General features: G+C 51.9%; 1 protein-coding gene across 2 annotated transcripts in view; it reads right to left on the bottom strand.

Annotated features, from left to right (window-relative positions):
• Positions 1-26,777, bottom strand: part of kank2 (KN motif and ankyrin repeat domains 2) — a 63,532-nt gene that overhangs the window by 15,516 nt on the left and 21,239 nt on the right. The window contains exons 1-6 of one of the 2 annotated variants that reach the window (XM_078429231.1): positions 23,680-23,732; positions 10,573-10,664; positions 6,808-8,256; positions 3,670-3,870; positions 2,160-2,271; positions 1-326 (exon numbers count right to left, since the gene is read on the bottom strand). The exon at positions 1-326 is cut by the window's left edge and continues 109 nt beyond it. In XM_078429231.1, coding sequence (XP_078285357.1) covers positions 1-326; positions 2,160-2,271; positions 3,670-3,870; positions 6,808-8,256; positions 10,573-10,609 — 2,125 coding nt within the window. In that variant the 5' untranslated portion in view covers positions 10,610-10,664; positions 23,680-23,732. Of the gene's footprint in view, positions 327-2,159; positions 2,272-3,669; positions 3,871-6,807; positions 8,257-10,572; positions 10,665-23,679; positions 23,733-26,777 lie in introns of those variants that run through there. The other variant, XM_078429229.1, reaches the window with a different exon arrangement.

Genomic DNA, 26,777 nt, shown 5'->3' with positions numbered 1-26,777 from the left:
CCTCCCTCACACGCTCCTCGCCCGTGACATTCCGCACTTGCTTCTCTCCCTCAGACTTGCTCCCGCTCCGCTCCGCTGATTCCCGTGTGCTCTCCGTCTCCGTCTCCGGTGGACTCCCGGCTTCCCGGTGTGGCTCGGCTGGGACGGGCGGTGGGCTCTTGGTCTCCGGCGCTGGGCCTGCACCAGGTGCCACGCTGCCTGCCCTCTCCGCCTGCTCTCCAGGCAGCCTCTCGCTGGCCTCGTGGTAATCACTCTCTGTGCTCTCCCCCTCTGACTCGCTCGGTCCACTCTCAGTGGCGGACTCTTCCGACGACGTGGACTCGTACCTGCGGCAAAGAAAACTCACTCTCAGAGACACCTTCATCAATGATAGGAGCAGAATGAGGCCATTCGGCCCTTCAACTCCACTCAATAGACAATAGGTGCAGGAGTAGGCCATTCGAGCCAGCACCGCCATTCAATGTGATCATGGCTGATCATTCTCAATCAGTACCCCGTTCCTGCCTTCTCCCCGTACCCCCTGACTCCGCTATCCTTAAGAGCTCTATCTAGCTCTCTCTTGAATGCATTCAGAGAATTGGCCTCCACCGCCTTCTGAGGCAGGGAATTCCACAGATTCACAACTCTCTGACTGAAAAGGTTTTTCCTCATCTCCGTTCTAAAAGGCCTACCCCTTATTCTTAAACTGTGGCCCCTGGTTCTGGACTCCCCCAACATTGGGAACATGTTTCCTGCCTCTAATGTGTCCAACCCCTTAATAATCTTATACGTTTCGATCCATCCATCCATCCATTCAAGGCTGATCTATCTCTCCCTCCTAAATCACATTCTCCTGCCCCTCCCCCACAACCCTTAACACCCGTACTAAACATCGAAACATGGAAAATATGTGCAGGTGTAGGCCATTCGGCCCTTCGAGACAGTACTGCCATTCAATACGATCATCGCTGATCATCCAAAAATCAGTACCCCGTTCCTGCTTTCTTCCCATATCCTTTGATTTCTTTAACACTAACTCTCTCTTGAATTCATTAAGAATTTATCTACCTCAGTCCTTAAAAATATCCATTGGCTTGGCCTCCACCAGCCATCTGTGGCAATGCATTCCACAGATTCACCACCCTCTGACTAAAGAAATTCCCCCTCATCTCCTTCCCAAAGGAACGTCCTTTTATTCTGAGGCTATGACCTCTGGTCCTAGATTTCTGAGGCTATGACCTCTTCCCAAGCGAGGCCCCCCCCCCACCTCTCCATGGCTCATGGGCTGCTGGAAAGGGCGCAGAGAAGATTTACGAGGATGTCGCCAAGACTCGAGGGCCTAGAGCTGTAGGGAGAGGTTGAGCAGGGTAGAACTCTATTCCTTGGAGCGCAGGAGGATGAGGGATGATCTTACAGAGGAGTATAAAATCATAAGAGGAATACATGGGGCAAACGCACAATCCTTCACCCAGAGAGAGTAGTGTCATAGAGTGAGACAGTGTGAACTACTAATCTCCTGATCTCATCTGAATCTGTCAGATCAGTCTGAAGAAGGGTCTCGACCCAAAACGTCACCCATTCCTTCTCTCCAGAGATGCTGCCTGACCCACTGAGTTACTCCAGCATTTTGTATTTACCTTCGCAGGCTCGGCGATCGCTTCGCTCAACACCTGCGCTCAGTCTGCATTAACCAATCTGATCTCCCGGTGGATGAGCACTTCAACTCCCCCTCCCACTCTGACCTTTCTGTCATGGGTCTCCTCCAGTGCCACAGTGAGTCCCACCGGAAATTGGAGGAACAGCACCTCATATTTCGCCTGGGCAGCTTGCAGCCCAGTGGTATGAACATTGACTTCTCCAACTTTAGATAGTTCCTCTGTCCCTCTCTTCCCCTTCCCAGATCTCCCTCTATCTTCCTGTCTCCACCTATATCCTTCCTTTGTCCCGCCCCCCTGACATCAGTCTGAAGAAGGGTCTTGACCTGAAATGTCACCCATTCCTTCTCTCCTGAGATGCTGCCTGACCCGCTGAGTTACTCCAGCATTTTGTGAATAAATACGTTCAGTTTAACGAGTTCAACTCAGTGAGAATTTCACCCGTGGGCCATTCCTAGTGAAGGGAGAGGGATCTGGAGGTGTAACGTTGGCCAGCGATGTGGGCGGGTATAGGCAGACACTCACCCGCCATTGACGCCAATAAACTGCAGGCTCTTCTTCGTCGGAGGGCTGTCGGGAACTGCTCCATTCTCCTTCTTTTTCATGATGGATTTCAGTTGCGCTCCATGCGGGGAAACTGTGGAGAAAAGGGAAAGCCTTCACCATGGAGACTACGCCCATAGTCCAACGTACGGGCAACAATGCCCGTAGGTGGACCTTGAATTGACCCACCTAACCTTAACCTCACCTCAGCGAGGCGACACTGAGGCTCTTTCACTAACATGGACTTAGACAATAGACAATAGACAATAGACAATAGGTGCAGGAGTAGGCCATTCAGCCCTTCGAGCCAGCACCGCCATTCAATGCGATCATGGCTGATCACTCTCAATCAGTACCCCGTTCCTGCCTTCTCCCCATACCCCCTCACTCCGCTATCCTTAAGAGCTCTATCCAGCTCTCTCTTGAAAGCATCCAACGAACTGGCCTCCACTGCCTTCTGAGGCAGAGAATTCCACACCTTCACCACTCTCTGACTGAAAAAGTTCTTCCTCATCTCCGTTCTAAATGGCCCACCCCTTATTCTTAAACTGTGGCCCCTTGTTCTGGACTCCCCCAACATTGGGAACATGTTTCCTGCCTCTAATGTGTCCAATCCCCTAATTATCTTATATGTTTCAATATAAGACGTTCTCTAAGCATGTGTTTGCCTTGCAACCAAGACCTTGTTTTTGCACCGAAGACGGACACAGAATGCTGGAGTAACTCAGCGGGACGGGCAGCATCTCTGGAGAGAAGGAATGGGTGACGTTTCAGTTCGAGACCCTTCTACAGACAGATCCAGAAGAAGGGTCTCGGCCTGAAACGTCACCCATTCCTTCTCTCCAGAAATGCTGCCTGTCCCGCTGAGTAACTCCAGCATTTTGTTTCTATCTTCGATTTAAAGCAGCATCTGCAGTTCCTTCCGACGCACTTTGTTTTTGCACAATCTTTCCACTATCGTATGATTTATGGATATTTTGTGTTTTCTCACAATGTGCCTGTGATACTTCTTTCGTTTTAGTTTTAGAGATACAGCGTGGAAACAGGCCCTTAGGCCCACTGAGTCCGTACTGACCAGCGATCCCCGCACACTAACACGATCCGACACACACCAGGGACAATTTACAATTTTACCAAGCCAATTAGCCCATAAACCTGTACGTCTTTGGAGTGTGGGAGGAGACCGGAGCACCCGGAGAAAACCCACGTAGGTCACAGGGAGAACGTACAAACTCCTTATGGGGTGGTGAATCTGTGGAATTCATTGCCACAGAAGGCTGTGGAGGCCAAGTCAATGGATATTTTTTAAGGCAGAGATTGCCATTTTTGATTAGTACGGGTGTCAGGGGTTACGGGGAGAAGGCAGGAGGATGGGGTTGGGAGGGAAAGATAGATCAGCCATGATTGAATGGCGGAATAGACTTGTTGGGCCGAATGGCCTAATTCTTCTCCTAAAAGTCATGGACATGAGCACGTCTTGATCGAGGGTTACCTGGCCTTGTGGAGTCATCTGAGGATGGGTCTGGCTCCCTCAGTCTCACCAGGTGCCGACTGCCTTCCTCTGGGCGTTGGTGCAGGGCCGGGCCTGGCATTGAGGTGCCCAGTTCATGCACCGTCTCCGAGACTGGCCGAGGCACCTCGGGGATCCCAGGGGGCCGCACTGGAGCCCCAGCCTCGTGGTCCCCGCGGGAAGCTTTGAAACAGAGACATCACAATGTGAGAAACCCTGTTCCATTGACTGAGGCCCACAACATTCTCAACTGAAATCTGTTCAGACTTTAGACCTTGGAGACACAGGGCAGAAACAGGCCCTTCGGCCCATCAAGTCCGAGCCAACCGGCGATGACCCAGACCTGGGAACCCGTCAGACATTTATCTTCCCTTCCCCCTCGCCACCCAATTCCTTCCTCTGGCTTCACGTTTTGAGTTGAGTATAGGAGCAAAGAGGTCCCTCTGCAGTTGTGCAGGGCCCTAGTGAGGCCACACCTGGAGTACTGTGTGCAGTTTTGGTCTCCAAATTTGAGGAAGGATATTCTTGCTATCGAGGGCATGCAGCGTAGGTTTACTAGGTTAATTCCCGGAATGGCGGGACTGTCATATGTTGAAAGACTGGAGGGACTAGGCTTGTATACACTGGAATTTAGAAGGATGAGAGGAGATCTTATCGAAACGTGTAAGATTATTAAGGGGTTGGACATGTTAGAGGCAGGAAACATGTTCCCAATGTTGGGGGAGTCCAGAACAAGGGGCCACAGTTTAAGAATAAGGGGTAGGCCATTTAGAACTGAGATGAGGAAAAACTTTTTCAGTCAGAGAGTTGTGAATCTGTGGAATTCTCTGCCTCGGAAGGCAGTGGAGGCCAATTCTCTGAATGCATTCAAGAGAGAGCTGGATAGAGCTCTTAAGGATAGCGGTATGGGGAGAAGGCAGGAACGGGGTACTGATTGAGAATGATCAGCCATGATCACATTGAATGGTGGTGCTGGCTCAAAGGGCCGAATGGCCTCCTCCTGCACCTATTGTCTATTGTCTATTCACGATTTGTAACTCTTCAATCCTTTTGTCTCCCACCTTCTGTTTTAACTCCAGGCCTTTGTTTCAACCATCTGCCTTTCAAGACCCTTCCTCCTCTATGTCTAGCTATCATCTGCCGTGACCTGCCTCTCCTCTCTCCCACCTTTCCACACCGCATGTAACAATCAATCTGAAGAAGGGTCCCGACCCGAAGCATCAACTTATCCATGTTCTCCAGAGATGCTGCCTGACCCGCTGAGTTACTTCGGCAGTCTGTGTCCTTTGTTGTAAACCAGCATCTGCAGCTCCTTGTTTCCAAATATTTAGCCGAGTTTTGCTTAATGAGTTGTGTAGTCCAGTCTGCCCATAGTCAATGAATGTGACTCTGGTTCCCTGAAGATAGACACAAAATGCCGGAGTAACTCAGCGGGTCAGGCAGCATCTCAGGAGAGAAGGAAAGGGTCGAGACCCTTCTTCTGGATCAGTCTGAAGAAGGGTCTCGACCCGAAGCGTCACCCACTCCTTCTCTCCACAGATGCTGCCTGACCCGCTGAGTTACTCCAGCATTTTGTGTCTATCTTCAGTGTAAACCAGCATCTGCAGTTCCTTCCGACACATTTTGTCTGGTCCCCCCCCACTTGTTTTGTCCAGGATTTCTCAGCAGGAGACAAGGAACTTTCACCCACCAGCTTGGGATGGGTGGCAGTGCTATTTGGAGAACAGAAGCTCAAAGTCTGAAGCCCTGTGGCACAGTCCCTCTCATTATGGCAGCGGCTGGTAATTGCCTTCAGATGCCTGCGATCTCAGTCCCAACATGGAACTACACAAACTAAACCACTTCCTATTCCGTTTCATTCCTGGCCTGATAAACCCGGTCAGTGCAGATCCCTGAGCCCACTGCACAACCTGCCGGTCCCACCGCCCATCACAGCCACACGACCGTGTGTGTGAGTGAGGCAGTGTGTGAGTGTGTGAGTGTGTGTGTGTGTGTGTGTGTGTGTGTGCGTGAGTGAGTGTGAGTGTGTGAGTGTGAATGTGTGTGTGTGTGTGTGTGTGTGTGTGTGTGTGTGTGTGTGTGAGTGAGTGTGAATGTGTGTGAGTGTGGGAGTGAATGTGAATGTGTGTGAGTGTGGGAGTGAGTGTGAATGTGAGTGAGTGTGTGTGTGTGTGAGCGAGGGATGAGTGAGTGTGTGTGTGTGAGTGTAGGAATGAGTGTGTGTGTGTGTGAGTGAGTGTGAATGTGTGTGAGTGTATGAGTGTGTTAGTGTGTTTGTGTGTGGGAGTGTGTAAGTGTGAGTGAGTGTGTGTGTGGGGGTGTGTGAGTGTGTGACTGTGTGAATGTGTGTGAGTGTGTGTTGGTGGGTGTGTGAGTGTGTGTGAATGTGTGTGAGTGTGTGTTGGTGGGCATGTGAGTGAGTGTGTGTGAGTGTGTGAATGTGTGTGAGTGTGTGTTGGTGGGCGTGTGAGTGTGTTAATGTGTGTGGGTGTGTGTGGGGGTGTGAGTGTGAGTGTGTGTGTGTGGGTGTGTGAGTGTGTGTGTGGGTGTGTGATTGTGTGTGTGGGTGTATAAGTGTGGGCATGTGAGTGTGTGTGAGTGAGTGTGTGTGTGTGAGTGTGTGAATGTGTGTGAGTGTGTGTTGGTGGGTGTGTGAGTGTGAGTGTGTGTGTGTGTGAGTGTGTGTGTGTGAGTGTGTGGGAGTGAGCGAACGAGTGCATGAGTGACTGTATTAATTTGAGTGTGAATGCGAGTGTGTGCGCGTGAGTGTATTATTGTGAGTGAGTGTAAGTGTGAGTGTGTGTGCATGAGTGCACACCTCCCACCCAACCCCCCCCAACCCCCACCCCAATCCCTCCCCACCCCAACCTCCCTCCTCAATCCCCCCAACTCAACTCCCCAACACCTCCCTCCCCCCACCCCAATCCCCCACAACTCCCCACCCCCACCGCAAACCCCCCCAACCCCAACCCCCCAACCCTAACGCCCCCCAACCCCAAACCCCCCCAACCCCCCCACCCCAACCCCCCCACCTCAACTCCCCCAACACTTTCTTCCCGCTCCCCAATTCCCCCCCCACCCTGACCCCCCAACCCCCCCTCACCCCCCCCCCCCCCGTACCTGTGTCGCATGTGAGCTGGCGCACGGCCTGCCGCAGCAGTGCGGGGCTGGGTCCGGGGCGCTGGGGCCGCACGGTGCTGGCGCTGGTCATCAGGGGGGGCAGCTCCTCGCAGGTGGAGGCCAGGGTGGTCACGATGGTGCAGCTCACCAGCTTGGCCGGCACCTCCTTGAAGGTCCCCACCTCGGGGGCCGCCCCCCCGTCCCCGCCCTCCCGGGGCCCGGGGGTGGGGTCGCGCGGCGGCGGCAGTGGCGGAGGCGCCCCCACCCTACCCCCCTGGCCACCTCTCCGCCCGGCCGCGACACCCTCGAGTGCCCGGGCAGAGCAGGGCACCTCGGCCTGGCATCCCTTGTCCTCCGCCTCCTTCCTGGCCTCTAGCTCCAGCCCGGCCTCCCTCAGCCTCCGCTCCAGCCCGGAGATCTTCCTGGCGAGGAGCTGGGAGAGGTGGCGATGGTGATCGGCCTCTCTCTGCAGTGAGGACGGAGTGATGCCCAAGTCCGCCTCCCTCACCCAGATGCCAACGCTCCTGAGGGTGGGGGGTCTCCTGTTGGCCGGGCCCCCCTGGTCGGCCTGGGTCAGCTTCCTCAGAGCCGGGGAGAGAGGAGACCCTCGGTCTGACTGCCCCACCCCGTGGTCCTCTTCCTCGGGTATGTCGATGAAGAGCTCCCCCCTGGGCTGGCTGGCCCTCTGGGCCCCCCAGCTGGCCGGGTGCCCCAGGAACTTCTGGCTCTTCAGCTGGACGCTCAGCTGCCTCTTCTCCTCCTGCAGCACCGAGATCTTCACCTGGAGGACGGGCACCATCTTCACCTGGTCCTCCAGCTCCCGCAGGCGGCGCAGGGCGGCCGCCATCTGCTCGCGGATGTTGTGGAGGTGGCCGGGGCTGGGGGTGGACGGGGTGGCCAGGCCGGAGCTCAGCGGGGTGAACGTGCCCCCCTGGGGGCCGTTGTGGGAGGGCAGCCTGGCCCAGGGTTGCCCAAGGCCGCTGAGCGAGCTGGTGGAGCCGCCGTGCAGGCTGCCGATGCTGGAGTAGCGCGACCTCTTGCCCTCCCCGCCCCCCATCGGCTCCTCCTCCAGCCTCCGGCGTGTCTCCAGCAGGGTCTTCTCCACCCGGGAGTTGTGGGCGCCGGGCGGACCCGGCGGGCCGCGGCCGTAGCCGTAGCCGCAGCCCGGCGTGTAGTTGCCGCGGCTGCAGGTGGAGTAGGAGGAGTGGCGGCTGTCACCGCTGGCGTTGGAGCAGAGAGACTCGGTGGAGGTCCACCAGGAGCCGGTGTAGCTGCAGCCCCGCGGCCGCCGGTGGATGTGGACCTTCTTGATGGTGTTGCCCTTCTCGATGTCGTCCACGTACTTGACAAAGTCCAAGTCCAGGTGGAAGCCGTAGGGCGTCTCCACCGAGTAGGGCAGGTTCCCCTCGCTCCCCCTGGCCTCCGTGCCAGTGGTCAGGTCGGCACCACCTGAGGACACAGCGAGAAGACACAGGTCACCACCTGCAGCAAGTCAGAGAACCCACCACCAACCCCTTCACACACTGCCCAAGGAGAGGAGAGGTGCCTTCAGCTTCATCCAAGGGCCTGTTCACGTGCTGCACAACTCAGTCAATTTGGTCACTTTCCTTTATAAAACGGAGTCATTGAAAGTGGGACTCATGTTTGCAGGCAAACTAGTTTGGGCAGCATTTTAAATCAGAAGATATTTATTTCACAAAATGCTGGAGTAACTCAGCGGGTCAGGCAGCATCTCAGGAGAGAAGGAATGGGTGACGTTTCGGGTCGAGACCCTTCCTCAGACTGAAGAAGTCACCCATTCCTTCTCTCCTGAGATGCTGCCTGACCTGCTGTTACTCCAGCATTTTGTCAGAAGAAGGGTCTCGACCCGAAACGTCACCCATTCCTTCTCTCCCGAGATGCTGCTGCCTGACCTGCTGAGTTACTCCAGCATTTTGTGAAATAAATACCTTTGATTTGTACCAGCATCTGCAGTTTTGTTTCTTACACTATTTTAAATCAGAATGTTATGTTGGCATTGAGTTAACTGTTCACTCAGTGTCTTGCTCTATAGTTAGCTCCCCAGAACATATCCGAACAACATGTACTTTCATATATATTCAGAGAAGATATGTATCCTAAATATACATTTCCATGCGTCAGAAACTGGCAGGGCCAGGGGAAGAAAATTATCATTCTTTTACAATCCTCTCATTTTCTTCAAGTTAAAGGTTAAAAAGTTAAGAGTTGCTGCCTCACAGCGCCAGAGACTCGGGTTCCATCCCAACTGCGGGCACTGTCTGTACGGAGTTTGTACGTTCTCCCCGTGACCTCTCTGCGTTTCCTCCGAGATCTTCCGTTTCCTCCCACACTCCAAAGGAGAACTGGTTTGTAGTTTAATTGGCTTGGTGTAAATGTAAAAATTGTCCCTAGTGTAGGATAGTGTTAATGTGCGGGGATCGCTGGACTCGATGGGCCGAAGGGCCTGTTTCCATGCTGTATCTCTAAACTAAACTAAGCTAAAGGTGTAGCCATGGGTCGTCACCTGGGTGCCAGGTATACCTGTCTTTTTGTAGAAATAAGGATCTGCAGATGTTGATTAATGCACAAAAAGGCACGTAATGCTGGAGTAACTCAGCGGGTCAGGTACCACCTCTGGAGAACATGGATAGATGACGTTTCGGGACTGAAGAAGGGTCTCGACCAGAAACGTCACCGATCTGTATTCTCCAGAGATGCTGCCGGTCCCGCTGAGTTGCATCATGCCTTCCAACGATACGATAAAGCTTTATTCATCCCCAGAGGGGAAATTGGTCTGCCAACAGTCACAACACACAAGGTACACAAAGGCTTGAAGTCAAAAGTGAAAACAAAGAGTAAAAGACAAGTGACTGTGGGCTGGTTGCCGTGTGTTCACCGGAACAAACAAACAAACAAACAAACAAACACAGGCTTATCCCCCTGGGCAGAGAATTCTAAACTAGAGTGCCCCCCCCCCCCCCACACTGGGTCCCCCTTTGTTCTCCCACCGTCCCTCACAGCAGTCCGCCCCCATTGTCTTCCCCTCGCGCTCATTGACCACGAGGCCCCAACACCACTCCCGTTGTCGCCGAGCCTCTCGCTCCTCTTTGTCGGTTATGTCGAAACATAAGAGTTATACAGCGTGGAAACAGGCCCTTCGGCCCAACATGCCCTCAGCAGCCAATGTGTCCCAGCTACACTAGTCCCACCTGCCCGCGTTTGGCCCATATCTCTCCAAACCTGCCCTATCCATGTACCTGTGCAAACGTTGGGATACACTCCACTTGGAAGCAATGTGTGTCCTTTTTCTGCAAAACACCTTCCACGGTTCCTTATGTGGCATCCATCCTCCACCCTAGTTCTTCGACCAGTCTGACTGTCCTCCCGATTAAATTCTATCTCTGTATGCTTCGTTGTCATCTTCCCTTAGCTAACAAAGATCTATTCTACATTTTCCTTGTTCCACATCCCCTTAGATGTCTCGTCTTCACACCTTATCCTTCCATATCTCTGTGTCTCCCTCTCCCCTGACTCTCAGTCCGAAGACGGGACTCGACCCAAAAGGAATAGAGAAATAAATGGGATTACTGTGTATAGGCATTCAGTCGGCAAGGGTCCATTTCCATGCTGTTCAACACCATAGTAACATGGCTGACAGTTGGAGACATTGAGCTGAGCTGGTGGACTGCAATACCGGGCCTGTGCTCTCGTTCCCTGGGCTATTCCAGGGGCCGGCTGCCAGCGACCACCAAGGCTCAGGCTTACCGGAGAAGTTGGTCTTCATCGGCAGCACGTCCGCCATCTTCACCTCCGATCTTCCGACCAACACGCCGAGACCCGCGGATCACACACCGATTCTGTGGACAGGAAAAGCAAGTCAGCATGGTTAGTATTTAATCTGGTTTAGTTTTATTATTGTCAAGTGTACCGAGCTACAGTGAAAAGCTTTCCTTGAGGATGTTTAATTTAGAGATACAGCGCGGAAACAGGCCCTTTCGGCCCACCGGGTCCGCGCCGACCAGCGATCCCCGCACTTTAACACAATCCTATAGGATATACCCACCAGGGACAATTTTTACATTTGCCCAGCCAATTAACCTACATACCTGCACGTCTATGGAGTGTGTGAGGAAACCGAAGATCTCGGAGAAAACCCACGCAGGTCACAGGGAGAACGTACAAACTCCGTACAGACGGCGCCCGTAGTCGGGATCGAACCCGGGTCTCCGGTGCTGCATTCGCTGTAAGGCGGCAACTTACCGCTGCGCCACCGTGCCGCACCAATTTACTTCAGTTTATTATTGTAAGAAGATAACTGCAGATGCTGGTACAGATCGAAGGTATTTATTCACAAAATGCTGGAGTAACTCAGCAGGTCAGGCAGCATCTCAGGAGAGAAGGAATGGGTGACGTTTCGGGTCGAGACCCTTCTTCAGTCTGAAGAAGGGTCTCGACCCGAAACGTCACCCATTCCTTCTCTCCTGAGATGCTGCCTGACCTGCTGAGTTACTCCAGCATTTTGTGAATAAATACCTTAGGTTATTATAGTCACGTGTATCGAGGTACAGTGAAAAGCTTTCACCGAGGATGTCACAGAGGATTCTCTTGAACTTCTACCGGCGTACCGTAGAGAGCATTTCGACTGGTCGCATCACGGTCTGGTTCGGCAATTTGAACGTTCAGTATCGAAGAAGACTGCAAAATGTTTTGCCCACTGCCCAGTCCATTACCGGAATCACTGCCTCAAAAAGGCAGCTGCCATCATCAGAGACCCACACTGAGTGTGTGGGATGGAACTGCAGGTGCTGGTTTATGCCGATGATAGACACAAACTGCTGGGGTAACTCAGCGGGTCAGGCAGCATCTCTGGAGAGAAGGAATAGGTGACGTTTCTTCTGGGTCGGAGTCTCACAACTCACTCGGTATCACACCAACACATACTGGATCACCAACTGGATAGACGCTCTTTGTTCTGCACAAAACTTGTTGGCCTCCCAGCGGAGCGAGCTGTCCGTGGGGGAATGTTGCCCGACTGGCCCGCTGCAGACTGCAGGAGTACGTGCTGAGGGACGCACTGAAGCTCGGTGCAGCCAACGCCAAGGCTCCGTGGGGGACGATCACAGTCTAGGGTCCTTCCGCTGCTGGACATTGGGGGGCAGAGTCCGGTGGGGACACCCCCCAAACAAGGGCAGGGAGACCACCCCAGGGTGCCAAGAATGCTTGGTTTACAGATAGGTGCAAACACTACTGAGTACGACACTATTGAATGTACAGACACTGAGAATGTCTGAAGAGGTTTCGCACAGTTTGTGTTTTGTATTCATCTTTGATTCTGAATAACAGTTTATTTTTTGAAAATAAATTATACCTTCATCAGGGCGGTGCAGCGGTAGAGTTGCTGCCTTACAGCGCCAGAGACCCAGGTTCAATCCAGACTATGGGTGCTGTCTGTGTGGAGTTTGAACGTTCTCCCCGTGACCGCATAGATTTTCTCCGGGTGTTCTGCTTTCCTCCCACACTCCAAAGGCTTGTAGGTTAATTGGCTTCGTTAAAATTGTAATTTGTCCCTAGTGTGTGTAGGATAGTGCTACTAACTCAGTGGGTCGGGCAGCATCACTGGAGAACATAGTTTGGTGACGTTTCTGGGTCGGGAACCTTCCTCAGACGATTCCAGATGGGTCCAGAGATGGGATTCCCACCTGAAATGTCTCCTATCCATGTTCTCCAGAGATGCTGCCTGCAGTTTTTGTCTCCAAACCTAAGGAAGGACATTCTTGCTATTGAGGGAGTGCAGCGTAGGTTCATGAGGTTAATTCCCGGAATGGCGGGACTGTCGTACGTTGAAAGACTGGAGCGACTGGGCTTGTATACTCTGGAATTTAGAAGGACGAGAGGGGATCTTATTGAAACATATAAGATTATTGGACACGTTAGAGGCAAGAAACATGTTCCCGATGTTGGGGGAGTCCAGAACCAGGGGCCGCAGTTTAAGAATAAGGGGTAGGCCATTTAGAATGGAGATGAGGAAAAACTTTTTCACTCAGAGAGTTGTGAAGCTGTGGAATTCTCTGACTCAGAAGGCAGTGGAGGCCAATTCTCTGGATGCTTTCAAGAGAGAGTTAGATTGAGTTCTTAATGATAGCGGAGTCAGGGGGTATGGGGAGAGGGCAGGAACGAGGTACTGATTGTGAATGATCAGCCATGATCATGGTGAATGGCGGTGCTGGCTCGAAGGGATGAATGGCCTACCCCTGCACCTATTGTCTATTGTCTATTGACCCGCTGAGTTACTCCAGCACTTTGTGTCCTTTTGTGCATTAGCCAACACCTGCAGTTCCTTGTTTTTGCAACACCGTGACTACACTGATGTCAGTGTGGCCTCAGCCTCTGCAGTTCCAGCTGTCCACAGCAGAGGGCGGCAGTTACACAGCACTCGGAGATTGACCTGTTGGATGAGTTTCTGGATCAAAGCTGTATTTGGAAGCGGGGTGAATACTTGATTGCCTCAATGGGGGAAGGATGCGTCAGGGGAACAGAGTCCGACATTTACCAAGACCGCAAGAGAGTGCGGAGAAGTGTGGACGCAGCCCAGACCATCACGCAAACCAACCTCCCTTCCATTGACTCCATCTACACCTCACGCTGCCTCGGCAAGGCCAGCAGCATAATCAAGGACCAGTCTCACCCCGGCCACTCCCTCTTCTCCCCTCTCCCATCTGGCAAGAGGTACAGAAGTGTGAAAACGCACACCTCCAGATTCAGGGACAGTTTCTTCCCAGCTGTTATCAGGCAACTGAACCATCCTATCACCAACTAGAGAGCAGTGCTGAACTACTATCTACCTCATTGGAGACCCTTGGACTATCTTTGATCGGACTTTACTAATGCAGTAAACATGATTCATATTATTCCCTTCATCATGTATTTGTACACAGTCGATGGCACGTTTGTAATCGTGTATTGTCTTTCCACTGACTGGTTAGCACGCAACAAAAGCTTATCACTGTACCTTGGTACACGTGACAATAAACTAAACTCAACTCAACTCATGAGATGTGGCAGTCAGTATCATATCATATCATATATATACAGCCGGAAACAGGCCTTTTCGGCCCTCCAAGTCCGTGCCGCCCAGCGATCCCCGCACATTAACACTATCCTACACCCACTGGGGACAATTTTTTTTTAACATTTACCCAGCCAATTAACCTACATACGTCTTTGGAGTGTGGGAGGAAACCGAAGATCTCGGAGAAAACCCACGCAGGTCACGGGGAGAACGTACAAACTCCTTACAGTGCAGCACCCGTAGTCAGGATCGAACCTGAGTCGCCGGCGCTGCATTCGCTGTAAAGCAGCAACTCTATCATTGAACATTTTCAATTACCCCTGAACTCAACCATTTCAAAACACAGTTAAAGGTTAGCTGGAGACACAAGGAACCGCAGATGCCACTTTATAAAGAAAGCGCCACAAAGTGCTGGAGTAACTCAGCAGTATCCTTGGAGAAACTGGAAAGGCGACGTTTCAGGTCAGGACCTTTCTTCATACACCTATCGTGTTCTCCGATAAAAATCAGCACTCTGGTGCGCCCAGTTTACATTCCCCGAAGAACATTAGTGAACGAGGAAGTTTTACAATCCAGTTTACATCACAGCTACTGAGAAAAAAACCCATTTTATTCCTAAAGGGAGATAAAAGAGACTGCAAATGCCGGAATCTTGAGCAAAACACGAAGTGCTGGAGTAACTCAGCGGGTCAGGCAGCGTCTGTGGACATAGACACAAAGTGCTGGAGTAACTCAGCGGGTCAGGCAGCAACTGTGGAAGGAATGGACAGGAGGCATTTCACGTTGGACCTATCTACAGGCTAAATCAGGATCCTGACCCAAACCGTCATCTGTTCATTCCCTCCACAGACGCTGCCTGATCCGCTGAGTTACTCCAGCACTTTGAGTCTATCTCCAGAGATGCTGCCTGACCCGCTGAGTTACTCCAGCACTTTGTGTCTGCCGGGAGGGAATGAGAGGGAGAGAGGGGAAGAGGGGATGAGGGGGACAGAGGGAAAGAAGGAGGGGGAGAGGGTGACAGAGGAAGAGAGGGGGAGAGAGAGAGAGAGAGAGTGTTTCCTCCCACATCCCAGAGACATGTGGGTTTGTAGGTTAATTGCCCCAAATGTGTAGGAAGTGGATGGGGAAAGTGGGATAACATAGAACTAGTGCGAACAGGTGATCGATTGTCAGCATGGACTCGGTGGGATGAAGGGCCTGTTTCCATGTTGTATTTTTCAATGCTTGCAACAGACCAGGTGGTGGGCTTTTCATCCATCGAGAATTGCACCTCTTAGCCCTCTGTGATTCCACTCACAAGGATTTTATGAAATGCTTGTGAAAGCTGCATAATCTGCAAGATCTTCTTTGTACACTGTGTCATTTAATGGAGAGATTTGATTAAATTAGTTGCGCCCAGCCGTATCTAAACTCAAGGCAGGTTACTGCAATCTAATTATTGCAAATGCTCTACCTGATTATGTTTCTGTACGGCAGACACACAATGCTGGAGTAACTCAGCGGGACAGGCAGCATCTCGGGAGAGAAGGAATGGGTGACGTTTCGGGTCGAGACCCTTCCTCAGACTGATATGTTTCTCCACACTACACTGAGAAACCCAGGAATCCTCTTCACCCCCCATCTCCCCAACTACTGGGCTGGGCTGGGCTGGGCTATGCTGGGGTGGGCTGGGTAGAGGTTGGGCTGGGCTGGGCTGGGCTATGCTGGGGTGGGCTGGGTAGAGGTTGGGCTGGGCTGGGCTGGGCTATGCTGGGGTGGGCTGGGTAGAGGTTGGGCTGGGCTGGGCTGGGCTATGCTGGGGTGGGCTGGGTAGAGGTTGGGCTGGGCTGGGCTGGACTGGGCTGGGCTGGGCTGGGATGGGCTGGGCCGGGCTGGGTAGAGGTTGGGCTGGGGGTGGGCTGGGCTATGCTGGGGTGGGCTGGGTAGAGGTTGGGCTGGGCTGGGCTGGGCTATGCTGGGGTGGGCTGGGTAGAGGTTGGGCTGGGCTGGGCTGGGCTATGCTGGGGTGGGCTGGGTAGAGGTTGGGCTGGGCTGGGCTGGGCTATGCTGGGGTGGGCTGGGTAGAGGTTGGGCTGGGCTGGGCTGGACTGGGCTGGGCTGGGCTGGGATGGGCTGGGCCGGGCTGGGTAGAGGTTGGGCTGGGGGTGGGCTGGGCTGGACTGGGCAGTTGGGCTGGGCTGGGCGGGGCTGGCTATGCTGGGGTGGGCTCAGCAGTTGGGCTGGGCTGGGCTGGACTGGGCTGGGCTGGACTGAGCTGGGCTGGGCTGGGTTGGGCTAGGCTGGGCTGGGCTGGGTAGAGGTTGGGCTGGGCTGGGCTGGGCTGGGATGGGCTGGGTTGGGTTGGGTTGGGCTGGGCTGGGCAGGGTTGGGCTGGGCTGGACTGGACTGGGCTATGGTGGGCTGGACTGGGCTGGGCTGGGTGAACTGCACCTCTGTCCGTTGTCCTGGGACCGAGACTCTGGCTGGATCCGTGATCTGATCCACACTCCCCACAGCCTCACAGCCAGGGGTGAAGGCTCGACAGCCAATGTGTCTGACATTCTGCATCATGTGATAATGTTTACAGTCCTGCGTTTAATGTTAACAGAAGATTCCCATCCTCACCCTTCACACATCACTAACCTGTCTTTACTCTCCCCTCATTAACCCCTTCACTTCTGTGTTCTTTTCTCCACACCTTCTGAAGAATTTCACACGTTATAGGAGTAGAATGAGGCCATTCGGCCCATCGAGTCTACTCCGCCATTCAATCATGACTGATCTCTGCCTCCTGCCTTCTCCCGATAACCCTTGATACCCGTTCTAATCAAGAATTTGGCCATCTCTGCCTTACAAATATCCACTGACTTGGCCTCCACAGCCCTCTGTGTCAATGAGTTCCACAGATGAACTACCCTTTGACTAAAGAAGTTCCTCCTCACCTCCTTTCTAAAAGAGCGCCCTTTAATTCTGAGGCTGTGACCTCTGGTTCTAGACTCTCCCACCAGTGGAAACATCCTCTCCACATCCACTCTATCTATGCCTTTGATTATTCTGTAAGTTTCAATGAGTTTTCCCCTCAACTTTCTAAACTCCAGCGAGTATGGGCCCAGTGCTTTCAAACGCTCATCATATGTTAACCCACTCATTCCTGGAATCAATGTTGGATCAATCAATCAATCCTCAGGAACCTCTCCAGGGCCAGCACATCCCTCCTCAGATATGGGGCCCAAATGTGCTCACATTACTCCAAATGCGGCCTGACCAGCACCTTGTAGAGCCTCAGCATTACATCTCTGTTCTCCGGGTGTCAGGGGTTGTGGGCAGAAGGCAGGAGAATGGGTTTGAGAGGGAATGATAGATCAGCCATGATTGAATGGCGGAGTAGATGGGCCGAATGGCCTAATTCTGCTACTAGAACTTAAGAAACTGTTCTCGCCTTCAGTGAGGGACTGTATCACCCTACAAACGCCCACTGGTCATGTGTGAGCCCAGACCATGTGTGTCATGGACCAGAGCTTGACCTACATACAACATACAACATACAACATAGAACACAGGAGCCTAACACGATGGCAAGTTAAAGGTGTAGGAAGGAACTGCAGATGCTGGTTTACACCAAAGATAGACACAAAATGCTGGAGTAACTCAGCGGGTCAGGCAGCATCTCTGGAGAGAAGGAATGGGTGACGTTTCAGGTGGAGACCCTTCCTCAGGCTAATCTCCTCTGCTTGTATGTGATCCGTATTGGAATTGGAATTAATTTGTAATTGTAATTAATTTATCAGCCAAGTATGTAAAAACATACAAGGAATTTGATTTGCCGTACAGTTACGGGTTACTGAATGTGGATGATCAGCCATGATCGCAATGAATGGCGATGCTGGCTCGAAGGGCCAAATGGCCTCCTCCTGCACCTATTTTCTATGTTTACTTAAGGATAAGGGGCAAGTCTTTTAGGACCGAGATGAGAAAACATTTCTTCACACAGAGAGTGGTGAGTCTGTGGAATTCTCTGCCACAGAAGGTAGTTGAGGCCAGTTCATTGGCTATATTTAAGAGGGAGTTAGATGTGGCCCTTGTGGCTAAAGGGATCAGGGGGTATGGAGAGAAGGCAGGTACAGGTTACTGAGCTGGATGATCAGCCATGATCATATTGAATGGCAGTGCAGGTTCGAAGGGCCGAATGGCCTCCTCCTGCACCTATTTTCTATGTTTCTGTGTTTCTGCCCATACATATACCTATCCAAAAGTCTCTTAAATGCCACTCTTCCCTCTGCCTCCACCACCCTTTGTAGCATTTTCCAAGTATTCATCACCCTCTGTGTAAAAAAAACTTGCCCCGCCCCTCTCCTTTAAACTCTGCCCCTCCTCGCACCTTAAAGCAATGTCCCTTCATCCCAGGAATAGGTTTTTACCCTATCTACGCCTCTCATAGTTTTACATACAGTATTTCTATTAGATCTTCCTTCGGCCACCGACGCTCCAGAGACAACGATCCAAGTTTGTTCAACCTCCCCCTGACCGCTAATACCCACTAATCCAGGCAGCGTTCTGGTAAACCTCCTATGCACCAAAGATACTAGAGGAGCAAGATGAACCACTCTGTTGAGATCGCCTATACTGAAGTGTAGTCCGCCATTTTAGTAAGTAAAGTCCTATAAAGCTGCAACTTGATGGGCTGGCTTATGTGGAGTGCAAACAGCAGCTAATGTTGGGCCAAATGGCCATCGTCTGTGGTACATATTTGCGTTGCACGGTGGCGCAGTGGTAGAGCTGCTGCTTTACAGCGCCAGATACTTTTTCAGTCAGAGAGTTGTAAATCTGTGGAATTCTCTGCCTCAGAAGGCAGTGGAGGCTAATTCTCTGGATGCATTCAAGAGAGAGCTAGATAGAGCTCTTAAGGATAGTGGAGTCAGGGGGTATGGGGAGAAGGCAGGAACGGGGTTCTGATTAAGAATGATCAGCTGAATGGCCTACTCCTACACCTATTGTCTTTTGTCTATTGAGACCCGGGTTCGATCCTGACCATGGGTGTGTGGGTTTTCTCCGGGTGCTCCGGCTTCCCCCCACACTCCAAAGAAGTTGAGGTTTGTAGGCTAATTGGCTTCTGTAAAAATTGTAAATTGTCCCTAGTGTGTGCGGGATAGTGCTCGTGTGCGGAGATCGCAGGTCGGCGCGGGTTCGGTGGGCAGAAGGGCCTGTATCTTTAAAACTAAACTAAACTAAACTAAGACCATGTAATTCTATCTCGGCAGAGTGACGATTGGATTAAACAGCCGGCCTGGGAAACGAACTCAACAGTTGCAAAGGCAAACAAACAAGGAACAGAGCAGAGATGCAGTGGAAAAAAACGTCAGTCTTTCCAGTGTTAAACCCTGCACATGTTTCTCATTTAATCCAGTTGAACAGGAATGACTCATGAGCGAGCAGCAATTGGTGCAGTCTGGAGGATTTGAGGAAATGTTTCCCTGGGGGGGGGGACCTTTATTCACGGCCACTCACGACAAAACCCAAAACAGAAACCTGACAAGAGTGACTGAGGACAGTGCTCGCCCCGGCTCCGATCTGCCGGAGTACAAGAAGGGACAGAGCCGGCTGTACTTTTTGAGAAGGCTCTGCTCCTTCCACGTCTGCAGTGAGATGCTGCAGATGTTCTACCAACCGGTGGCGGCCATCTTCTTCGCTGCCGTGTGCCGGGGCAGCAGGGCGAAGGCCGCAGGCTCCAAAAGGATCAACAAACTCGTCAGGAAGGCTGGCTCCATCCCGGGGGTCGGAGTTGGAGTTGGATTCACGGGAGGTGGTCTTGGAGGGGAGGATGCTCCTCAAACTGCGTAGCGTCCTGGACAATACAGCTCACCCCTCCCCTCCGTGACACACTGGTCAACCTGAGGAGCACCTTCAGCAACAGGTAGACACAGGATGCTGGAGTAACTCAGCGGGTCAGGCAGCATCTCGGGAGAGAAGGAATGGGTGACGTTTCGGGTCGAGACCCTTCTTCAGACTGATGGAGTGCATTCAGCAACAGACTGGTCCCACCAAGATGCAGCACAGAACGCCACAGGAGATCCTTCTTCCCTGTGGCTATCAAACTGCACAGCTCCTCCCCCCTCTGTCATGGGGTAGACTGTCTCCCCTCTCCACCCCCTCCCCAATCCTTCCCAATCCTTTCCACTCATCACTTTAATTTAATGTTTCATGTATTTTGAGTTTTATGGTTGTTGGCAGATCAATTTCCCTCCTGGGATAAATAAAGTTCTATCGTATTGTATCGTATTGTACAGGAGGGGAGGGGTGGGGTTGGATGGTTTCCCACCCTGTTTTGTCTCCGGTTATATTAACGTGATCATCTCTCACTTCCCGGTGTTCCTTCCACCTGAAGAAGGGTCCCGACCCGAAACGTCACCTGTCCGCGTTCTCCAGAGATGCTGCCTGACCCGCTGAGTTACTCCAGTGCTTCACGAGTCAAGAGTGTTTTATTGTCATATGCCCCAGCAGAACAATGAAATCCTTACTTGTAGCAGCAAAACAGGAGGGTCTCGACCCGAAACATCACCTATTTCTTTTCTCTAGAGATGCTGTCTGACCCGCTGAGTTACTCCAGCTTTTTGTATCTGCCTTCGATGTAAACATAGTACTCTCTCTCTCTTTTTATATATATACTAGACCAAGTGGAGCCGTTGGGCCCAAACCTCACCTGCATTGGTGCAGCACCCTCTCCCCCCCCTCCTCCCCTCTCCCCCCCCCTCTTCTCCACCTCCCCCCTCTCCCTCCCCTCCCCGTCCCCTCTCCCCCCCTCTTCTCCACCTCCCCCCTCTCCCTCCCCTCCCCCTCTCCCCCCCTCTTCTCCCAACTCCCCCTCCCCCCTCTTCTCCACCTCCCCCCTCTCCCTCCCCTCTCCTCCTTCTTCTCCTCCATCCCCTTCCCCCCCTCCCCTCCTTCTTCTCCCCCTTGCCCCCTCCCCTCCCCCTCCCCTCCCTCCTCCCCTCCTCCCTCCTCCCTCCGTCCACCCGCCTCCCCTCCCCCCTCTCCCCCCACCCCTCCCCCCTCCTCTCCCCCTCAACCCCCCCTTATCCTCCCTCCTCCCCCCTCCCTCCCTAGGAGATAGATGGAAACTTTAAAATGTGAATAACTTAAAAAATATAACACCGACTTCAATGAAACTTCTTCCATTAGCACCAAAGGGACGACGGTGAGTGAGGTGGGCCTAAAATTGTCCCGCTATCGTGTACCGTTTTGGCTGTAGTTCAGGAACAAACAAACAAACAAGTGAGAGTTTTGGTATATAGATATTTGTGTTAGTATATAGTATATAGATATAGGTGTTTGTGTACACGCACACACACACACACACACACACACACACACACACACACACACACACACACGCATATATATATATACACATATAACACATTTGCGTCTTTCTTTGGTAAGACAATCTGCCGTTCCTTGTTTCTACATTTCGCCAATCTGTCATGTTGAACTGCCTGGAGCCCATTTGTCATCAAAGATGCAGTGAAGCTATGCAGCCCTCCCAGCTGCCTCCTTGATATACTCAACGTTGGCTATTCTAGGATAACCCCGTCTTGTCAATGACCCTCAGAAACACAAGCCAAGACCAAGAAACAAAACATCTTTCAAATGTAGAAGTTGAGATATGCCGGCACTTTGTCATGCGTATACAATGTGAAAGGAGGAACTGTAGATGCTGGTTTAAACCAAAGACAGGCACAACAAGCTGGAGTAACTCAGCGGGACAGGCTGATCATCTAAAATCAGTACCCCGTTCCGGCTTTTCCCCGCATATGCCTTGATTCCTTTACCCCTAAGAGCTAAATCTAACTCTCTTGAAAACATCCAGTGAATTGGCCTGCACTGCGTTCTGTGGCAGAGAATTCCACAGATTCACAACTCTCTGGGTGAAAAAGTTTTTTCTCAGCTCAGTCCTAAATGGCCTACCTCTTATTCTTAAACTGTGACCCCTGGTTCTGGACTCCCCCAACATCGGGAACATGTTTCCTGCCTCTATCCTTTATGAATTTCATATATTTCTATAAGATCCCCTCTCATCCTTCTAACTTCTAGTGAATACAAGCCCAGTCGACCCATTCTTTCATCATATGTCAGTCCCGCCATCCCGGGAATTAACCTGAACCTACGCTGCACTCAATAGCAATAATTCTTCAAATTAGGAGACCAAAATTGCACACAAAACTCCAGATGTGGTATCACCAGCTGCAGGAGGACCTCCTTGCTCCTAAACTCAAATCCTCTCGCAATGAAGGCCGACATGCCATTCGCTTTCTTCTCTGCATGCTTACTTTCTTTTGTTCTGGCCTATTCTCGCCCCCACCCCGTCCTCCATCTTTCAGTCTGAAGAAGGGTTCAGCCTGAAACGTCACCTTTCCATAAATAGACACAACCAGCTGGAGTAACTCAACGGGTCAGGCAGCATCTCTGGAGAAAAGGAATCGGTGACGTTTCGGGACGAGACCCTTCTGCGGACTGAGAGTCAGAGGAGAGGGAAACGAGAGATATGAAAAGGTACATGGACCAAATGAATATAAGGCATGCCAAAGGACAAATGAAAGCCAGCACCTATCCATGTTCTCCAGAGATGCTGCCTGACCCGCTGAGTTACTCCAGCATTTTGTGTAAGAAGGCGTGGCGGGAGGGCGATACTAAAAACACGGCAATGCTAACAAGCTGCATAAACAAAGTGTGTAGATCTTCAGAAATACACACTCCCTGAAGCACACACATATTAGCCTCGAAACAAAGTGCCCCCCACACACACAGGCCTCCGAGTGTGTGGTACACACACACACACACACACACACACACACACACGCACACACACACACACACACACACACACACACACACACACATATATTCACACACACACACACACACACACACACACACACACATACACATACACACACACACACATATTCACACACACACACACACACACACACACACACACACACACACACACACACACACACACACACACACACACACACACACACACATACACATACACACACTCACACACACCTAAGAAATAAAAGTTCCTGCAAATCAGCACCCTCAGAAGGCAGACGTGAAGTGGTGTAGAATGCAGAGACACAGGGAGCCTTGTTGAAAGCTTTGACCCACAGAAGCACAAAAGCCATCCCCAGGAAACAAAATTCCTTTGAAATGTAGAAGCGGAGAAACGCAGGCACTTGGTAATGTGCACACAACGTCAGATGCAATGCCTTGCAAACACAGAGCCTCCACGGCGTCTCACATCACTGTTCAACCTTAACCAGGCTTTGAATCTCCCAGCCTCCTCCTCCCAGCCTCTGTGTGGGCAGCTTACAACCCAGCGGGATGAATATTGACCTCTCATTTCAAGTAACCCTTGCTTCCCCTCTCTCCCCATCCCTCCCCCATCCTAATTCTCCGACCAGTCTGACTGTCCTCGTTTAAATTCTTGCCTCGTTGTCCCTTCCCCTCGCTAACAATGATCTACTCTCCATTTCCCTTGAGCTTAGTCCCCTTTGATAATCCGCTTTCACACCTTACCCTTCCTTATCTCTGTGTCTCCCTCTCCCCTGACTCTCAGTCTGGTCTCGACCCATTCCTTCTCTCCAGAGATGCTGCCTGTCCCGCTGAGTTACTCCAGCACTTTGTGTCGATCTCCCTGTATCTAAACTCTTCTTCCACACACACATACACACACACAGCAACCCCAGAGGGGAGTGGATGCAGCCTGGGGTTCAGAATGCAATAAATCACTGAAGTACAAGTGCTGTGCTGTTCATTACCTTGTTGTTTCTGCAGAAGCTCGTCCTCTCTGGATGATTAATGGACCCAGACAATCTCAGATTATGTCTTTGTGTCAGACCCCTCCGAACTCTGACTCACGCCTTTGGAGAGCCTGACTCACATTTGTTTTTAAACCACACCAGAGAGGAAAGTATTCCAAGACAGGCACAAAATGCTGGAGTAACGCAGCGGGACAGGCAGCATCTGTGGAGGGAAGGAACGGGTGACGTTTTGGCTCGAGACCCTTCTTCAGTCTGAGAGTCAGGGGAGAGGGAGACACAGAGATAGAGAAGGGCAAGGTGTGAAAAGCAGACATCAAAGGGGACAAAGCTTAAGGAAAATGTAGAATAGATCGTTGTTACATAGAAACATAGAAAATAGGTGCAGGAGGAGGCCATTCGGCCCTTCGAGCCAGCACCACCATTCATTGTGATCATGGCTGATCATCCACAATCAGTAACCCTTGCCTGCCTTCTCCCCATATCCCTTAATTCCACTAGGCCCCAGAGCTCTATCTATCTCTATCTTAAATCCATCCAGTGATTTGGCCTCCACTGCCCTCTGTGGCAGAGAATTCCACAAATTCACAACTCTCTGGGCGATAAAGTTCCTTCTCACCTCAGTTAGCTTTTGGGAAGGTGACATTTATTTCACAAAATGCTGGAGTAACTCAGCGGGTCAGGCAGCATCTCAGGAGAGAAGGAATGGGTGACGTTGACAACTCATTTACGTCTTCCTGATGTTTAGACGGGCACATGGATATGCAGGGAGTGGAGGGCAGAGAGCAGTCCGGAACTACTTTCTTCCTCATCGGTGACCCTCGGACTATCTTTGATCGGATTTTACTGGCTGTATCTTGCATTAAACGTTATTCCCTTATCATGTATCTGCACACTGTGAAACTGTACACTGTAAAAACAGAGAATGCTGGAACTACTCAGCAGGTCAATCATCTTTGGAGAGGAAAATAGTGTTAAGGTTTCACTATAATGAAACTCAGAAGTATGAGAAAATTTCCGAGATTTCTCCATTTCTCCATAGACCTGAAATGTTAAAACGTTTTAATTGATGATAACGGATGGGTAAATGTTGGCTGCAGTGTTAACAGCCCTGCGTGACCTCACTCAGCTAGCGTCCACATGCTCCCATTCCCACCAATGGCGGCCGCGCCGTGCCGGGAGGCAGGTTGCTAGGCAACCTCTGTTAGGCAGCGTCCAGGCCTCCGGGTCTACACTGTCCGGGCCTACAGCGGCCCCCCGGGCCTAATACAGGACAAGGGCGGTCCCGTACGGGACAAACCAATTTAGCCCAATTTCCGGGATGTCCTGGCTAATACGGGACAGTTGGCAACCCTAATCACGGCACTCTCTCCATGAGGCTCTGATTCAGGTTTTGTGCTCAGGTCTTCCTGATGTGGGACTTGAACTCACAACCTTTGGAAGAGCTGCCAAGTGAGCCACTTGATATAATTGTCGATGAGCGATAAATCCTGTCCAGGAGAGACTCCCTTTGCTTCCGTGAGGTGTCCTGGGATTTACCTTGAGAAGGCCTCACTTTTTAAAAATTATTATCTTGATGCGTCACTCGAAAGATGACACCACCAGACCAGCAGTGCTTCAGAAGTATTCCCTCAGGCTTATCTCTGCCATGGTTCTGGGCCAAGGATTCAACATTGATTGCTCACTATGTTCTGAGAAAGTGTTGGAGGCAAAGACTCTCACACCACTTCTGAGCAGGATATGTGAGCAGGAAGGGTTCTATGGGATATGGGTAGGGTTGCCAACTGTCCCGTATTAGCCGGGACATCCCATATTTTAGGCTAAATTGGTTTGTCCCATACGGGACCACCCTTGTCCTGTATTAGGCCCGGGGGGGTGGGGGCACTGTAGGCCCTAACACTGTAGGCCCAGACACTGTAGGCCCCGACACTGCAGGCCCCGACACTGTAGGCCCCGACGCTGCAGGCCCCGATGCTGCAGGCCCCGACACTGTAGGCACCGACTCTGTAGGCCCCGACGCTGTAGGCCCCGACACTGTAGGCCCCGACGCTGTAGGCCCCGACGCTGTAGGCCCTGACGCTGTAGGCCCCGACACTGTAGGCCCTGACGCTGTAGGCCCTGACGCTGTAGGCCCCGACACTGTAGGCCCCGACACTGTAGGCCCCGACACTGTAGGCCCCGACACTGTAGGCCCTGACACTGTAGGCCCAGACACTGTAGGCCCCGACACTGTAGGCCCCGATGCTGTAGGCCCTGACACTGTAGGCCCCGATGCTGTAGGCCCCGACACTGGAGGCCCCGACACTGTAGGCCCCGATAGTTTAGGTCCCAACACTCTGGGTTTTCGACATTTTAGCTCCGGACAGTCTCGGTCCAGAGGCCCGAGCGGCTGCCTAACAGAGGTTGCGTAGTAACCCACCTCCCGGCCCGGGCGGCTGCCATTGGTGGAGCGGGAGCATGTGGCCGCTGGCTGGGTGAGGTCACGTGGGGCGCGAGGCAGTGACGTCACCTTGTCCCGTATTTGGGAGTGAGATAGTTGGCACCCCTGGATATGGGCCAAATGCAGGCAAATGGGTCCAGCCCAGAATGCCAACTTGATCAGCTTGGACAAGCTCTAATTATTTTATTTTAGTTTAGTTTAGAGATACAGTGCAGAAATAGGGACTTCGGCCCACTGAGTCCACACCGCCCAGCGATCCCCACACACTAACACTATTCTACACACACTAAGGACAATTTACAATCATACCAATTCAATTAACCGACAAACCTGTACGTCTTTGGATTGAGCAGGGAAATCGGTGATTCCGGAGAAAACCCACGCAGGTCACGGGGAGAACGTACAAACTCCATACAGACGGCACCCGTAGTCAGGATCAAACCCAGGTCTCTGGTGCTGTAAGGCAGCAACTCTACCGCTGTGCCCTTATGTTTCCCTAGGCTTCCCTGTAAGAATTTAAGCTGCTATTTTGTTTACAGGAAACATGGAATAGTATTACCAATTTACTGGCTTGGTATTGGTTCCGAATCTCAAGTGTGGAAGGGTATCTTGTTTACTCCCATTATAAATACTTTCAAAAATAGCCAAGGCTTAAAGA

Source organism: Rhinoraja longicauda, chromosome 37 (assembly GCF_053455715.1).
Source record: "Rhinoraja longicauda isolate Sanriku21f chromosome 37, sRhiLon1.1, whole genome shotgun sequence".
Lineage (NCBI taxonomy): Eukaryota > Metazoa > Chordata > Chondrichthyes > Rajiformes > Arhynchobatidae > Rhinoraja > Rhinoraja longicauda.
The sequence above is the reverse complement of the archived record's forward strand: the minus strand, read 5'-3'. Positions and strand labels throughout refer to the sequence as shown.